This window comes from Pipistrellus kuhlii, unplaced genomic scaffold (assembly GCF_014108245.1).
Source record: "Pipistrellus kuhlii isolate mPipKuh1 unplaced genomic scaffold, mPipKuh1.p scaffold_m20_p_12, whole genome shotgun sequence".
NCBI lineage: Eukaryota > Metazoa > Chordata > Mammalia > Chiroptera > Vespertilionidae > Pipistrellus > Pipistrellus kuhlii.
In genome coordinates this window covers 27,104,673-27,122,172 of record NW_023425427.1, presented here as the reverse complement: position 1 = coordinate 27,122,172, position 17,500 = coordinate 27,104,673, and the positions used below count along the sequence as shown (strand labels likewise).

General features: G+C 40.4%; 1 protein-coding gene across 14 annotated transcripts in view; it reads right to left on the bottom strand.

The window, feature by feature from the left end:
• Window positions 1-17,500, bottom strand: part of TRPM6 (transient receptor potential cation channel subfamily M member 6) — a 125,210-nt gene that overhangs the window by 27,349 nt on the left and 80,361 nt on the right. For 12 of the 14 annotated variants that reach the window (XM_036433782.2, XM_036433787.2, XM_036433789.2 and 9 more), the window contains 5 exons: window positions 16,721-16,914; window positions 14,061-14,193; window positions 6,919-8,036; window positions 6,631-6,743; window positions 1,715-1,838 (listed from right to left, as the gene is read on the bottom strand). In XM_036433782.2, coding sequence (XP_036289675.1) covers window positions 1,715-1,838; window positions 6,631-6,743; window positions 6,919-8,036; window positions 14,061-14,193; window positions 16,721-16,914 — 1,682 coding nt within the window. Of the gene's footprint in view, window positions 1-1,714; window positions 1,839-6,630; window positions 6,744-6,918; window positions 8,037-10,366; window positions 10,892-14,060; window positions 14,194-16,720; window positions 16,915-17,500 lie in introns of those variants that run through there. The other 2 variants (XM_036433781.2, XM_045580112.1) reach the window with 2 other exon arrangements.

Genomic DNA, 17,500 nt, shown 5'->3' with positions numbered 1-17,500 from the left:
TTCTGGCCTGGTCATCACTACCTGCCCTCCCCTGACAGCCTGATCACCCTTAACTGCCCTCCCCTACCAGCCTGGTTGCCCCTAACTGCCCTCCCCTGCTGGCCTAATAATCCACAACTTCCCTCCCTGCCGGCCATCTTGTGGTGGTGACCTTGTGACCACATGGGGGTGGCCATCTTGTGTGAGGGCATGATGGTCAATTTGCATGTTACCTCTTTATTATAAAGGATTATATTTTAATTTTAAAAATAACTTAAATAAGGATGATATATACTAACCTAAAAATCAGATAACTGATTAAAATATGTAATAGATATTAAATATACATTAATAAAATGAATACATTTATAGTTAGTCCTAGAATCAAATATTTAGGTATGAGATTGATTTATTCAAATTATGGGCTCTAATAAGCTGTGTGATTTAAGGCAAGATAATTAAGCTCTCAAGCCATGACTGTAAATTGAGGTTGTTCTGAATAATTTAATTTCTAATGTCTTTTTCCACTTAGAGCCCTCTTGATTCACAATGATTTAACAGAAAATTGAGTACTTTTAAAAATATAAATCAGAGTTTCCCAACTTTGACATTGACATTTTGGGCCAGATAATTACATGTTAGGGGTGAGACTGCCCATTATAGGATGTTTAGCAGCATTCCTGGCCACTACCCCTCGGTTAAAAACTATCCTATATAATAAAAGGCTAATATGCAAATTGTCCCCTTGACCGGGAGTTCAAGGGGAGTTCGACCAAGGCGAAGGGCCAACTGCCCAAAGCCCTTCATTGACTAGCCCAAATTCATACACTAGGCCTCTAGTCAACTATAAAAGCAAGCTTAAAGAAACTTTAAAGAAGCTTAATATAGATTTCAATATAATGTCTATTTATACCTTAAGTTTGGTATTTCAAATAATTTTATTTTTTTTAGTTTCTTTATTGATTATGGTATCACATAATTGTCCTCATCCCCCCATTCCCTTCCCAAACCCCTCCCCATGTATGCTCACCCCCTGTTGTCTATGACCATTGGTTAGGCTTATATGCATGCACACAAGTCCTTTGGTTGATCTCTCAAATAATTTTAAATCTTCATGAGTTCTTACATAGTCCTTTCTATTTAAAAATTAGTAAATTATCTTGTTATCTAATGCAAGAAGTTCAAAGTTCTGATCACTGCTCTCAATTCTGTTCATAGTCTGTCCTCATCTTACTTATCTAGGCTTATTTCACATTGTATGCCAGTCTTCATTTCTAGCTGGCTGACCCATCTTCTATCCTCACACACAACACACTTATTAAACTTAAGGGATACTTGCCCACAGAATGAACATTATTTGTGGACAGTTGTAAATAACCAAGTACAACTCAATCCACTGAGCTCTGTGTAAGTGTCCAAGTCAATGTCACACGAGCCTTAAGACTATAAAATTAGACAACCCCTGCCCACAAATCAGACTAAATGAACACTGAATAAAACAACTATCTAAATCCTAATTTTTCTTTTCTAGACTCATTAAACACATAGAAATTTCGTTCCTTTCATAAAAATTAAAAACAGAAAAGAGCATTTTTTCCCCAAAAAGGGTGTTACCACCCTTCATTCACTCATCTCCACTTAAAAGAACATCAGGGGCCACCCGTGGTTGATAGATCACAGCTTAGGGAGACTCTACCAGAGATCTGGGGATCCAAGAGGGCAGACTGTTACATACCTATCTGACTAAACTTGGACACCGTCAGCCAGTTCCTGTTGCGTGCCTCTTCTTTGGAGATGTTACTTTCTCCTGGTTCTGAATTGGATTGGTCACCTTGAAAACAGGCATCGATTGTTATGACCTGGAGAGAAGGATACTCATTGGAACACAGTGACATTAATCTGAAAACATGGAGTCATATTAACAGAGGGGCCCTGGTGAAGCATTGGCTGCACATTAGAATAACCAGGAAGCTCTCGCTCCCATCACTCATGCTGACAGTTCATGAGCATCAGGTGACTCTCCTATTAGCAATCATGAATGGGAACGAGGGTGGGAAGCAGGGCTTCTCAAACGTAAGTGTGCATCAGAATCGCCCAGGACTGTGTTAAACCATAGATCACTGGGTCCCACCCCCTGGAACTGTGATTCAATGCCGGGAAGGAAAATGTGAATTTCTCATAAGTTTCCACACTGCTAGGAGACCACAATTTGAGAACCACTGGTATAGAGGAAAAAGAAACAAACAAGGCTGGGATCCAAAAGAACGTGTGTTGGAATTCTAGCTCTGCCACTTAGAAACTACATAAACTTGGGCAAATTATTTAATGTCTATGAGCCTCATCCCCTTTACCATTAAAATAATAGGTAGTCAATAATAACGGTGCTCTATGTATTTCCCAAGGGCAGAGAAGAAAATGGAGAAAACTAATAAACTACAAAGCAATAAGCAAATGCATGTTATTAGTACTTGAACTCAGTTAAAATTCCTCGTTGAAATCTGGCCATTTTTAACTTTTGCAAAAAATAAATCTACTTAAATTCTTATGTCATGGGATTTTAGAAACTCATAGCATTTCCCCAGAGTCTTTTTAGCAAGTCAATCTCTCTGTCTAAAAGATAATTTCACATCATTTTCTCAATATTTATATTTTTGCTTCTGATTCCCAAAAGAACAGAAGTGCTTTATAAAAAAAAAAAAATGCATTAAGCCCAAGCCAGTTTGGCTCAATGGCTAGTGCATTGACCTGCAGATTGAAGGGTTCAGGGTTTGATTCTGGTCAAGGGCAGGTACCTCGGTTTCAGGTTCCTCCCAGCCTGGGCCATGGTTGGGTCTTGTGCAGGAGGCAATCAATCAATGTGTTTCTCTCACATCAATCTCTCTCTCTGTCTTTCCCTCTCTCATCCACTCTCTTTAAAAATCAATGAAAAAATATCCTCGGGTGAGGATTTAAAAAATGCATCAAAATCACGGGGATATAAAGTACACATAAGGAATATAGTCAATAATATTTTAAAAACTATATACGGTGCCCAGTGGGTACTGGAAATATCAGCGGGAAATATAAGATTGTCTAACCACTATGCAGTACACAAATACAAAATAATACTGAATGTAAACTATAATTGAAAATAAAATGTTAAAAAAATAAAAGTTAGACATAATACTTAAAATGCATTGAGATTGTTGTTTTAAAAAAATATATGTGAAATAGAAAAGTAAAGCAAGACATTAAAACCATGAAAGGTGAAGTCCTATAGAATAGCTAACTCAGATCTAAGGCTTCCAAATAATAAATAAGAAGAGTCACTAAATGAAAATAAATAAAGAATTTGTATGATAGAATTTCTTGACAGAGAATCCAAGATGGCTGCTCGGGTAGGCAACTAGCCGCAGCCGCACACAACAATTTCAACAAAATACAACTAAAATATAAAATGGACATTACCCAGAACTACAGGAAAGTCGACTGACTGGAAATTCTACAACAAGAAGCAAGGAGAAAACCAGAAGGAAGCGCGGAGGAGCTGTAAAAGCCCAAGGTACAGAGACACGCGGCGGCGTGGAGAGGACAGAGCAGGAGAGGAGGGAGGCCGAGTGCCTGGCTGGCGGTCCCAAGCGGGAAGGAGAGAAAAGCTCCGATTGTGCTGGGCCCAGCTCCAACTGCTCTGAACCCCAATTCTAGGCCAGACCCCGGGGACCCAGGCTCATCCATAGGGAGCCGGGCTGTAAGGCGGGACTCCGGGGAAGCGGCGAAAGGAGGTCCTGGAGGCGCGCACACTGCGCGCAGAGAAGGGCCGGCCAGCTGTGCCGCGGGATTGCCCTAACGGGAAGGAGACAGGGGCTCCAGACTGCTCTGAACGCCGCCTCCAATCCCACTACCAACTGAACTGAACCCCAATACCGGACTCATTGGGGGAGAGCATAGATAGTTTGGCAGCAGGCGAAAATCAAGGGCACCTTTCTCTCAGAGGCGCTCGCAACAAGTACTGAAGGACCCTGAGTCTCAGGAGTCGCATAGGGCGGGGCTGACGGAAGCCAAGGCTGTAGGCTCCACCCTGAAACCCTGCCCCATCAGGAAAGCTGCCTGCGAAAATGCCTAAACCAAATAGATCACAAACCAAAGAAATGGAGGACAAAAAGTGACTGGATATAGAGTTCAAAACCACACTTATAAGGTTGTTCAAGAATCTCCTAGAAAAGGCCGATAAAATAAACAAGACCTATGAGGATATGAAAAGGGATCAACTAGAAATAATAAGGGATCAACAAGAAATAAAGAATACATTGTCTGAAATAAAAAATATTTTATGGAATCCTAAAAACAGAATGGAAGATCGCAAGAATCAAGTCAAAGATTTGGAACATAAAGAGCCAGAAGACACTCCTCCGCAGACGCAAGAAGGCCAGAGAATCCAGAAAGTTGAAGATAATGTAAGAAACCTCTGGGACAACTTCAAGCGAACCAACATCAGAATTATGGGGGTCCCAGAAGATGAGAGAGAGCAAGATATCGAAAACATACTGAAAGAAATAGTGACAGAAAACTTTCCCCACCTGGTGAAAGAATTAGACTTACAAGTCCAGGAAGCACACAGAACTCCAAACAAAAGGAATCCAAAGAGGACCACACCAAGACAAATCATAATTAAGATTCCAAGAGCAAAAGACAAAGAGAGAATATTAAAAGAAGCAAGAGCAAAGAAGGTAGTTACCTATAAAGGAGCACCTATACGATTGTCAGCTGATTTCTCAACAGAAACCATGCAGGCCAGACGGGAATGGCAAGAAATATTCAAGGTGATGAATAGCAAGAACCTACAGCCAAAGATAATCTATCCAGCAAAGCTATCACTCAGATTCGAAGGTCAGATAAAGAGCTTCACTAATAAAAAAAAGCTAAAGGAGTTCATCACCACCAAACCAGAATTATATGAATTGCTGAAGGGGTTTCTTTCAGAAGAGAAAGTAAATAAAGATAAAAATTATGAACAACAAATACGTAACTATCAACAAGTGAATCTAAAAACCAAGGAAACTAAAAAAAAAAAAAAAAAAAAATCTGATGAACAATATTAACTGTTGAATATAATAGAATCAGAGGTATGGAAGGGGAGTGAACTGTTTATTCTTGGGGAAAAGGGGAGAGGGGGATGTGGGAAGAGACTGAACATAAACTGTGCACCTATGGATGAGGACAATGGGGGGTGGGGAAAGGGCAGAGGGTGGGGTGAGAAGGGGGGGGAAAGGAACATTTGTAATAATATGAACAATAAAAATTTATTTAAAAAAAAAGAATTTGTATGATAGCTAAAACACTTATTGTATGAAATTTTATAGCATTAACTGCCTATATTAGAAAAGAAGTCTCAAATCAATAACCAAAGTTTCTTCCTTAACAAACTTCAAAAAAAAAGAGCAAATTAAACCCAAAGTAAACAGAATAGAGGATAATAATAAAGATAAGAGCAGAAATCAATGAACTAGAATCCAGAGAAAAATCAGTGAAAATAAGAGTTGGTTCTTTAAAAAGATCAATAAAACATAAACTGTAGCCAAATTGATCATAAGACAAAAAATGAAAACTCAAATTTAAAATATCAGGAATGAGACAAGTGATGTCACTACAGATCCCATAGACAGTAAAGGATAATAATATTATAAACACTTTATTCCAATAAATTCAACAACTTAGGTGAAATGGACAGATTCCTTGAAAGATACAAAGTAAATCTTTCAACTTAATAACAGACCAACTTTTTTAAATGGACAAAAGGTTTGAACAAGCATGTCACCCAAAAAAAATATGGATGGTCAATAAGCCCACGAAATGACACCTATTGCTACATCACTATGGGATGCAGATGAAACCATCATTAGATGTCACTACCCACCCACTGATAAAGCTAAAATTGAAAGGACTGAGCACACTAAGGACTGGTGAGGATGTGGATTGCTGGGATGCTCATGAAGTATTGCTCAGATGGGTGGGAATCTAAAATGGTGCAACCATTTAGAAAGCAGTTTAGAAGTATCTTCTATAACAACTGCTTACCATATGATTCTGACATTCCACTCCTAAACATTTATGGGAGAGAAATTGAAGCACATAGCCTCAAAAAGATTTGTGTGCGAATGTTCCCAACAGCTTTGTGTGGAACAGCCAAAAACTAAAAATGAGACAAATGTCAACATGTGAGCTAATGAATTATGGTGCATCCACTCAAATGACATAGTTATGTCTTCATGGTGTTATTTTGTGTATATGAAACTTTAGACAAAAGAGAAAACAAGCTAAGATTGGCTGCTATCTCAGTTGCCAAAAACATACACTAAGTGGCCAGATTATTATGATCTCTGAATGCATAATAATCTGGCCACTCGTGTGTGTGTGTGTGTGTGTGTGTGTGTGTGTGTGTGAGTGAGTGTTTTAGAGACCTGGTGCATGAATTTGTGCATGGGTGGGGTCTGGCCAGCCTGGCCAAGGGGAGGAGACATGGGCAGTTGGCAGGCCTGCCTGCTGGTCGAACTCCTGGTCGAGAGGACAATTTGCATATTAGCCTTTTATTATGTAGGATATGCACCAAGTGGCCAGATTATTATGTGTTCACAGATCATAACTATCTGGCCACTCAGTGTACAAGGCACTTACAGGCACTTGGAGTCCTTGTGTTTTCTTCTTTTTTTTTGACGATCTTCTCTCCTTGGTTAGCATTTTTGCTTTGATCCATGCTGACTGTCCCATCGCTGAAGATCTTGAACAATCTGTGAGGGAAATGGTTTATACGACAAAGTTGAAAATAGTATGAGAACTATTTTGTTTAACTGGAAGGATGAAAGAATGGAGAGAATGAGAATGTAGGCAAAAGTCATAGACTTTTTAAAAATAGTAGCAATGCAAAGAATTTACAGTTTTGTTTTGTTTTGTTTTATGTCTTACTTGTAACGTTACAGGTCTTCAGTTTCTCCTCCTTTTGTGTTCTCAAACTCTGACTCCGAAAGAAGGGCCTGTCTCTGCGGAGAGGATTGATCCAAAAGGATGTGTTTGGCTGGAGTCTTGGTCCCACCTCTGAGCAATCGCTATGCTGGGCCCATCCTGTTGAGGTATCAGGGAGGGATCTGCACAAGATCTGCCTCTGGCATTGTCCACTCTCATTAGAGTTACTGTTACAAGTAGAGGCCAACCAGGTTTGCCGGTTTTTATTATTGCTAAACACACCAGTTTCATCACCTTCCGAAAATGCCCAGTTCACATATCCACCTCCACTTTGCACGCTCTCAGCTTTCATGGGTGCAGGGGTGCAAATCCAAGTGGTTAGAACTTTCTCTCCCCTGCCTTGTCTGGCTGGTATGTGAACGATTGGCTCATGCGTATGCTCCTTGTGTTCAGCCACTGAGCTCTGGGCTGGGACAACTGGGGTCTGCCAAGTCCGATGAACAGGGACTCCATTCTGGGTGGCCTGTTCAGGTGCCAGCACACCTGTACCCACGTCCACAGGTGATCTGGACAGAAGCAAGTCAGTTTCTGCAGAAGAAGGAACTTGCTTTAGATGAGAAGGGACCAGAATAAAGTGGCCATGCTTTGGGTGGGCTTGCCTGTCAAGGCAACAAGCACCTGTACTGTTTTCCATTTCTTGCTCTTCCTGGTCATCTCTTACATTTGAAGTCTCTCTGCGACGGTGTGCAACCACAGCAAGGGGTCCCCTCTGCACTCTGGAGGGATGCTGGCTTCTGGCCAGGCTCCGCAGCAGAGAAGGCGGCATGCTGTAATACTGGTATTTCTTCTCCCCAGGCATCTCCATGCTGCCTAGAACCTCTGCACAGATGACATTGCTCCAGCTGTGGGGGAGCTTTCTGCAAGTAGGAAGCTTTCTGTTGGCCAGGAGAGCCTCATCCTCTTGCAAAGTGTCAACTGCAGAAAGGACGTTTAGGGTGTCCACTGTCAGGGCAGAGAGGTCCTGCAGGTGTCCCACCTGGCTGTCCAAAGACAGTAAGGAGTCCTTTATAAAAGATACCTTTTCATTCATTTCTTTCAGTTGGAAGTACATCTCTGTAACCCTAATGGTGAAGGGAGGGAGAAAGCCGATAGACACATTAAACCAGTGGGAATTTATTGGCCTTATTCTCTTGGTGTCCTTTCATCCTCAGCCTAAGCTGCTTTTCAAAGTTAGGTGTGTCTTCTGCCATCTTCCATCTCCAATATATCCTCTCATTCCAGGGGCTCTCACCCACTCCTGTAGTTCCCACTATCACCCCAATACAGAAAAATAACAAATCTACACTGGCCATTATTTCTAATATTTCAGAATAATATGTTCAGCTTCCTGTTATCCCTTCAATCATCTCACCACTCAGCCCACTTGTAATAATTTATATATTTGTTAATTTATATGACAAACATTTGGATGTCTCCCATTGGTAAGCACTATGCTATTTTGGTAAGGAAAGGATATCCTGAGGAAGAAACCAGAATGACAGCAACAGCATCAATAATCAAATATGCAATTAGAAAAAAAAATGTTTTATAGATATTTTAAAAAATCAAAATCTATATCTCAAATTGGTTTCTCAGGTTTCAAACAAACCCTACTTTAAGAGACCTACATCAGAGAAAACCTGAGGCAATTTTTAAAATATTATTTTGAATACTTAAACCCAACATCATGATGACCGGCCAATGATTCATGTCAAAGCAACACAAGACATCTACTGCAAGTAGAGTCTAATTAAATGTAACAACTAATTTCATTTAGACAGACAGAGAGAGAGAAAATGTTGGTTAATATTTATCTGTGTATATCTCGGTGTGGGGATGGGTTTGGTTTTGTGTCCTCCTGAGAGATGTTGAGCCCTAACCCCCAGTACTCCCAGAGTGTGACCTTATTTGGAAATAGAGTCTTTATGGAGATGATCAAGTTAAAATGAGACCACTAGGGTGGCCCTAAGTCAAGATGACTAGGGTCCTTGCAAAAAGGAGAAATGTGGACACAGAGAGAAGATGATGTAAAGATACACAGAGGGAAGGCTGACCTGTGGCTGGGATGATGCATCTACAAAACCAAACCAAGGACACCAACGCTTCCCAGCAAACCAGCAGCTAGAAGAGGTAAGGAAGGACTCTCCCTGGAGCCCTTGGAAAAAGCATGGACTGCCAACATCTTAATTTTGGACTTCTAACCTCCAGAACTGTGAGACAATAAATTTCTGTCCTTGTGAGACCCCCAGTTTTGGTACTTTGTTATGGCAACCTTGGGAAACTAACATGGTTGTCTAAGCTTAACAAGGAATATCATAAATTATAAAATATATATTTGGTTACATAAACAACTTATACATAAAAATATAAAATTTAAAACAAAAAAATAAGTTAGAAATTATTCTAACAAATATGATGAGGTGTCTGTATTCCTTAATAAAACAAAACTTTTACAAATTGTTGCAGAAAAATATTTTACAAGGACTCTAAAGAACATGAACAGACAATTCACAAAAGATAAAAAATAAGGAAACATAGCAAAATATTCAACTGCATTAGGTAAGCAGACAAGGATGCAACATTGGGGCATTCAATTAGGAAACATATATAAAGAATTTCACTATGCTAAGTACACAGATATTCTTTTCATTGTGAGATAAAATATTATGAAGCCATTAAAAATCAAACATATTGTTGATAATTTCTTTTGGCTATTTCTAACAGTAGAGTTAAAGATGTAGATGTTAGTTATGTTCTGCAGTATATACTTTCTTTTTTTTAATATATTTTATTGATTTTTCACAGAAAGGAAGAGAGAGGGATAGAGAGTTAGAAATATTGATGAGAGAGAATCATTGATCAGCTGCCTCTTGCACACCCCCTACTGGGAATGTGCCCGCAACCAAGGTACATGCCCTCAACCAGAATCGAACCCGGGACCTTTCAGTCTGCAGGCCGACGCTCTATCCACTGAGCCAAACCGGTCCCGGCTATACTTTTAAGTGTGGTGTGAAAAACTTTGTAAGTAGAGAAAATAAAAGTTAAACTATGTTTACAAAGACTGGTTAACCATCTCAGGATGTGTTTTTGATGTATAAGGTTGAAGCAGGGGACAAAATACAAATGTATAATTTTATTTATTTATTTATTTATTTATTTATTTATTTATTTATTTTTACAGAGAGGAAGGGAGAGGGACAGTTAGAAATATCAATGAGAGAGAGTCATCGATCAGCAGCTCCTGCACACCCCTCACTGGGGATGTGCTCTTAACCAAGGTACATGCCCTTGACCGGAATCGAACCTGGGACCCTTCATTCCACAGGCTGACACTTTATCCACTGAGCCAAACTGACTAGGGCCAAACGTATAATTTTAACTAAAGGTATAGAGAAGACAAAATGGAAAGAGACCAAAATTTTCACAATGGACTCAGGCTTACGACATTGTTCTTTCACCCCCCCCCCTCCCTCCCATTTTATTATTTTATTTGGAGAAGGGAGTAAGCTTTCCAATTTCTCAATAATGAAAATCTCTGAGAAACAGGAATAAAGTAAAAACAGCAAGACAGGGAATCCAACCAACAATGTCATGGCTGATATGACTCTATGCAGAAATACAAAATGGTCCCCAGTCTCATTTGAAGACTGGAAGGAGCAGTGGTTAGACCGTGAAGAGTTGTATCAAGTATTTCCCAAAACAGTATTACACATCCCCTCTCGAGAGCCCCTCAAGTCACATGGTTGAGAAATCTCCCATCTCTTCTCTCTGGCAGCTTTGCCCATAAGAAATAAATAATAACGAGGGGGGAATTTTCCATTTTTATTATCGTCTATGTGGGTGGCACCTTCTCTTTCTTGTGTCTGCCATAGAATTCAACTTCTATAACTCAATAGAGGCTTTACAAATGCTTCCTGACCTTCTGGAACCTGCAAAACTAGAATTGGCAAGGCTGATGAGGGAGAGAGCACAAAATATATGCATATTCCCCTCCAAATATGCTTAATTAGAGTTTCTCATCCAATGCACTGTTTCATCTCATTCAAAACCAGTACAGTCTGAACAGCAGTAATGGAGACTCATTAAGTGCCATTAGCAGCAGCCACATCGCATGGACACAATAGAAACCAGCAACCATTCACAGCAACAGGTAACGTGCTACAATGCAGACCTGTTAGACGAATAACCTGGTCACCCTCAAATCGGGTCCTCCAGCTTTTACAGGCACTTATTTTCTAAAGCATTATGTCCTGTGAAACATATTTTAATTATGTTCCTCAACCGCAAACTACATTAGCTTAATCTATCCTTTCAGTCATTCTGACACATGAAGCACATTCTTATCATTTTCATTTCCCCTCTGCAAGGTTTGAGGATGGAGGGGAGTCCAGGGTGGTTCTTGTTTTACAGTGGGCCTTTGGACAAGGTATTTTAAAATGATATTATAAACAGGTATAATTATAGTCATCATGACCACTGTAATATTCAGGGGGTGGTTACTACGTGCCAGGCAATTTCCAAAGGCTCTCCACTATTCTTTTCTTTAAGCCACATGCCAACTGTATAAGGTAGGCATTACTATTATCCATTTCGTGAAAAGAGGAGAGGTCACATGGCCAGTCACGTGAACGGTGACAGAGTGAGGCTCAGATCCAGGTAGTCCGGCTCTGTATTCAATGGCATTAACCACTGTGCCCTGCACCTCTCAGCAACTCAGCTGAGATGTAGGCCAGGTTCTCTGGGGGCTCTGGAGTCCCATGAAGTGCTAAGTGAATTATACCAACATTCCCCGTGCTGGGGGGCCTTTGGTCACAAACATCCCTCAATAAGGTTTCACAGCCAAACAATGACAGACCTGCTCCACCTATACCTCTACCGGGTCACAAGGCACTCTATGTTAGTGAGTGAACTTTCTACAAAATGCGGCATTTCCCAAATACAATAGACCAAACATGTTCCTATGAAGAAACACCTAATGAACACCTTACTTCACAGCACAGAGAGGGAAATGCTGACTTATACCACTACATCAAAAGGCTGCCAGCATTCCACACAGAGATAGTAAGACATGAAACAGACCTAATATGTCCTCCTTGTCCACTTTCGCAACTCACTTCATAGTTAGGACAGGGCTTACCTTTGCTCTCGAGGCAGGCAAACAAGCAGATAGCCTCCTCATCTCCTTGCCCTCCCTCTGCAAATGCCTGTTCAGCTACCTGAGGGAAACATTCTTCCCTCCCTCCCACACCTCATTGTGAGCTCCCCGAAATGACCTCAACAAAAATCACCGTGAACAAGCAGGGCTGGTAAAACAGCACTATCAAGAGGAAGCACTGATTAGGTGCTGAAGTTAAATTAGAGCTTCATAATTACATTAATAGAACCCTTGAAAGCATCTAGAATATTTTCCAGAAACTACATATCCATCTACCTTCTAATCCTTCTCTATTTGATCCCAAGGAGGGGGAGGGGGGGCGGGCAAGAACGTTGGCTGGGTTGGCTCAGTTGGTTGGAGCGTTGTCCCAAACACAGAAAGGTTGCGATTGGATCCCTGGTCATAGCACATGTGGGAGGCAACCAATCACTTCTCTCTCTCTCTCTCTCTCTCTCTCTCTCTCTCTCTCTCTCTCTCTCTCTCTCTCTCTCCTCTCTCCTCTCTCCTCTCTCTCTCTCATCCCCCCTTTGCTTCCTCCCTTCTACTCTCTCTAAAAATCTCTAAAAATCTGGCCAGTGTTGTTCAGTAGTTGAGAGTGTCGACCATTGAACCAGGAAGTCAGGATTCAATTCCTGATCAGGGCACATGCCCTGGTTGCTGTCTTGATCCTTAACAGGGGGTGTGCAGGAGGCAGCTGATTAATGATTCTCTCTCATCATAATGTTTCTATTCCTGTCTCCCTCTTCCTTCCTCTCAGAAATCAATAAAAACATTTTTTAAATGCATACCAATGCATGCCGTCCTCCCTATTTTAACCCAATGCTGGGTATCCACAATCAGCAGTACATCCACAATAGTTTGGGTCCTACTACAGTTTCTGAATGTGATCACTCTCTCCAACACATCTTCTCCTCTCTCCTCAAACCTCTGAACAGACTCCCTGCACTGTCCCCGCAAAGCATACATGCCCATAGGCGTTCTCGGCTGGTCACTTTGCTGTGAGGTCCCTGTTCCTAACCCGTGCATCTCCTTCATACCGGCCACGATCTCTCCTGGCCTGCTGCTCCATGAACCCCCTTCTCCAGGATTTCACGTTAGCAAATCGCCCTCTCCCTCCTGCGCCCGCAGCTTCTCCTTGCTGGTGGATCATTCCCAAGACCATCCACACTTCCGTTATCACCACGTGACACAAAAAAAAAGAAGTTTACTGTGTCCCCAAATCCCTCCTTGCTTCCCTTCTCATAAACCTTTCCACAAAAGCTGCCATTGCCGTCTCCACTTCTTTTCAATTCACTGCACAACCAACTGCTGGGCAGGCATCCTGAGATCCTTATGACTCTCCATGTCACCAGCATGGTACTCTGGACTGCCTCCAGGCCTGCCTGCAGCCCCCACGCCCTTGCTGCTGCCTTGGCCGCCTGCATTTGCTGCTCCTTCGGCCAGGCATGCCATGCCACCAGGTCTCTCTGCCTGGCCCACGGCCCTCAGTCTCTCCCCTCACCCACCTGCCTGCACCAGGCTACCCCAAACTGCCCAACCCAACCCTCAACTCTGGCAGGCCCCTTGCCATCATCATTTTCCATTCTTTTATAATAGTACTTCAACTTTCTTTGTGGCTCTTTTACTGCTGAACATTAAATTACATATTTCTTTTATGAGTTTCCTTTATTTTTTTCTCCTCCCTTCCCCCCACCCTTTACTCTTGTACATGCACACACTAAAATGTAAGTCCTATGGAGGTAGGGACTATTGCCTCTTATTCACCATTCACATCCAGTAACTAGATTTAATAAACATGCATTAATTACATAAACACTATATGTTACTAGAGATCATTTTAGAGAATCCAAACCTCTGTGTTTCAAAAGTAGACCTATGTACCTTTTTAGATACTCTAGTAGAATCAGGATTGGGTGTTAGTTTAGGGTTGGAAAATACATTCATCTTTTACCTTTCTGCTGTCACTCGGATTCGTTCCTCACAACTACCATTCAGTCCTTCCATCTTCTCATGGAAATACTTCTCCACACACTGTTCTTCAAAATCGTGAAGTTTTTTCAGATCCTCCTTACTCAGGTAGAGTTCTGTGGAAATAAGTATGTTACACAAAACTAATCATGATGCACCTTTAATAGGAATCTGATACAGTGTATGAGTGGTTTTCCTTCTACTTGTGCTGTAATTTAATAAACTGTAGCTTGTATGATAAAATTTTGCTGCCTTGTCAGACTGTATTCCTTGTATTAATGGGGATGCAGGACGTAGGAACAGCTGGAAACATGTATCTGGATCTTTCCAGTTTGTCCTATTAACAGGCATGGTTATCTGAAGATGACTCAAGGAGAACAGACACTTCCTGTTCAATATTTTAATAGGTTAGAATGTTTTTAGACATCAACAAAAATTCACTTCCGCTCAGTTGAACGTCCATTGTATAACTTTGGACTAAAAACGGATGGTCTTTTTCTTCCCTGCCAACTGTTTTATCATTCAAAAGGACAATAAATAAGCTACAGGTTAAAATCAAGGCTGGAAGACAAAGTCTTCTGAAATTAATCTGGTAAGTGTAAGAAAGCTTGACCTTCTTAGACTGCGTGTGCAGATACTAAATTCTATTGGGAAAAGATACATTATTATCCGTCAGTCACCCATGGAGGCTAACCCCCTTCCCTGACAGAATTATAATTCAACTCATCAAAAAACACAGACAGCATCTGGGGATACAGCTCTACGGCAAACTTTGTCATTCGGTCTACAAACTTGGCTGTCACTCTGACCTAACTGGAAAATACATCTTTTGAGCAAGCTTCCAGTACATAGAAAATATAAAAACGGTATTGAAACGGGGTAAAAGTGGAAGGTTCTCTTTCTTTAATCATTTCACTTAAACTAGGGAAACAAGAATCATTAGAGGTCCCCAGGATTTATTAGAAGTGGAAGTATTCTATTATTTTCCCATAAAATAAGAGATAAACATATATGAACTTTAAATTGAAAAACACAGCTAAAAGAAAACAATATCCAAGTGCATAATGTTTTCTGATTTCATGGTGTGGAAGATTCAAATACTTTAAAAAATTTTAAAAAAATAAAAAAAATCCATTATCTCCCCCTCTCTCAATATATGTTTGCATTAAAGACTTTCCTATGAACAAGAATCTTTACAATTGTCATGACTTGAAACTCCTGTGCATTCCTGAGAGCAAACAGTCCACAGTAACTGGTGCCAACGGTGGCATGTGGCGCGTTCATGGAACTGTCCGCAAGGTGGCACTGCTGCCCTATAGCCACACATCTTGCTCCTCAATACAGAATGGAAGCAACCTCACAAAATTCAGGACTTTCCCAGAGCTTGGAGTGAAGAGAAAATTTACTTGAGTTTTATACCAGAATGATCTGATAATCCCAGAGCCATCTGAACCCAGGTATGGTGCTAGGAAATCTGATCAAATCCTAGTTAATTCCAGCATCTCTCAGGTGGTTCACAATCTATTATATTGTGATAGTTCTGCAGCCAATGACTGGGATGGAGCTCTATGTAAAGCCTAAGGATTACAGTATAATTATAAGCCTTTAAATGCACTTCAATTGCCTTTGACTTCCTTACAAAGACTGAATCTCTGGTAGGGGAATGGAAAAGAAAAAGAAATCTCCAAAGAGACTCAAGAGGAAAAATACTTCACACAACCAACAACCAGGAACAAAAGCATATCGCCCTGTCAACCTTGCAGTTACACCTGTCCCCTAAGGGCTCACTGAAATGAGCAACCTCCTATCTGAAACTCCTGGAACCAGGTGTGTTTTAGTACTTATAATTCTGTTTCTAGTTTTAGGAAAGTAAAAAGGCGTATATACCACAAATGAGTAAAACCCTTAGAGCAGTCCCTGCAATCAAACACATGACTGTTTTTGCAGCAAAATCGATGAATATTCACAATATCTGGGATAAAGAGAATGAGTGGGTTCACATTAGTCTTCTAAGAAAGTTTTACCCAAATGAGTCTTCCCACAACCTATGAAGATAAAGATCTTGCATTTTCAGAGGTACTTTGGATTTGCAATTTGTGATAAAAGATTGTGAATTTATGCCACCTATTTCCTCTACAGAATTATCTAGAGATGGACCTGGTATCAATTGTGGGATTGCTTGAGAGGAACTACAAAAGATCTGCAAAGTCATAACAAGAAATGTTCTCTTGTGACAATTAATATGACAGTCATAGCATGCAGCCAAGATATGGTTAAGCAAAATAAACTAGGAAAATCTCAAAATATGTAGACCTAAGATTTTCCTTAGACCATGAATTTCCAGGTCACATAGAAAACACAGGCATTCCATTAATACCTGTGTAAAAACATAAAGCCTTTACACATTCAAATGGAGATTCTATTCCATTCTCCCAAAGTATCAGTTAATCAAAAGCAGTATGATCACACAATGACAATGTGTTTCCCTAACTCTTCAGCTCTTCAGCTGACAACACTGGTGTCGGTGAATCCCTAGAACCTTCCATCCTGCGCCCTGAATTTAACTGACAATGCTCTGGTGTGCCTACACCTTGAATCTCCACTCCCTACTCTCTTCCTCCTGTTTCATTAATAAAAACTTACTTAATCCAACATCACCCTCTTCTTGGTCGCTTGGAGCTTGCTGATGGCAAAGACAGCGAAGGAAGAGGCCCACATGGCTCAGCAAGATGAAAGGTGGGGGCAGCCATGGCTTCTCGTGGTAGGTCATGATGTAGCGATAGCGATTGTATTTCCACAGTTTATTTGAAATGGATTTCATATCTACATAAACATTACTGTAAATTTTAGAAAGAGAGGGACAATGTTTTAATATAGAATCCTGAAATAGAACAGATTTTTTTCTTTATTTCCAATCAAGTTTTATGATTGATTCACCTGACAGTACCAGCAGCTAGCCAATGAAAATAATACCTATTGCATTTCTAATTCTTCTTGCACCCAACAAAATACATTAATCACCTTCTACAATAAAGAATGCTAATAAGAATCAAAAACAAAGGTAGAAAATACAATAAAAAAATGAAGAAAATGCTAACATTGTAAATGCAATAAAAAGAAACAGCCCTCTGGAACTTAACACTCTTTATGGTTTACCATCTCATCTCAAATAAGCTCTTTTCAGTCCATAATTCAACATTCATGGTAAACAGCCATAATGTTCCTATATAAGCAACTTCATGAAGAGATTCTCCAAAAGTCAAATGTAAGAACTGCTAGAATAATCCCATTTAAGACACCCAAACAACACAATATTAAAAAGACGAGTCAGAGAAAAAAAGCATCAATTCATCCTAAAATAAATCAATAGGTCTGTATTTAGAAACTACATATATTATTTAGATGAACTTTATAATAAAAGTA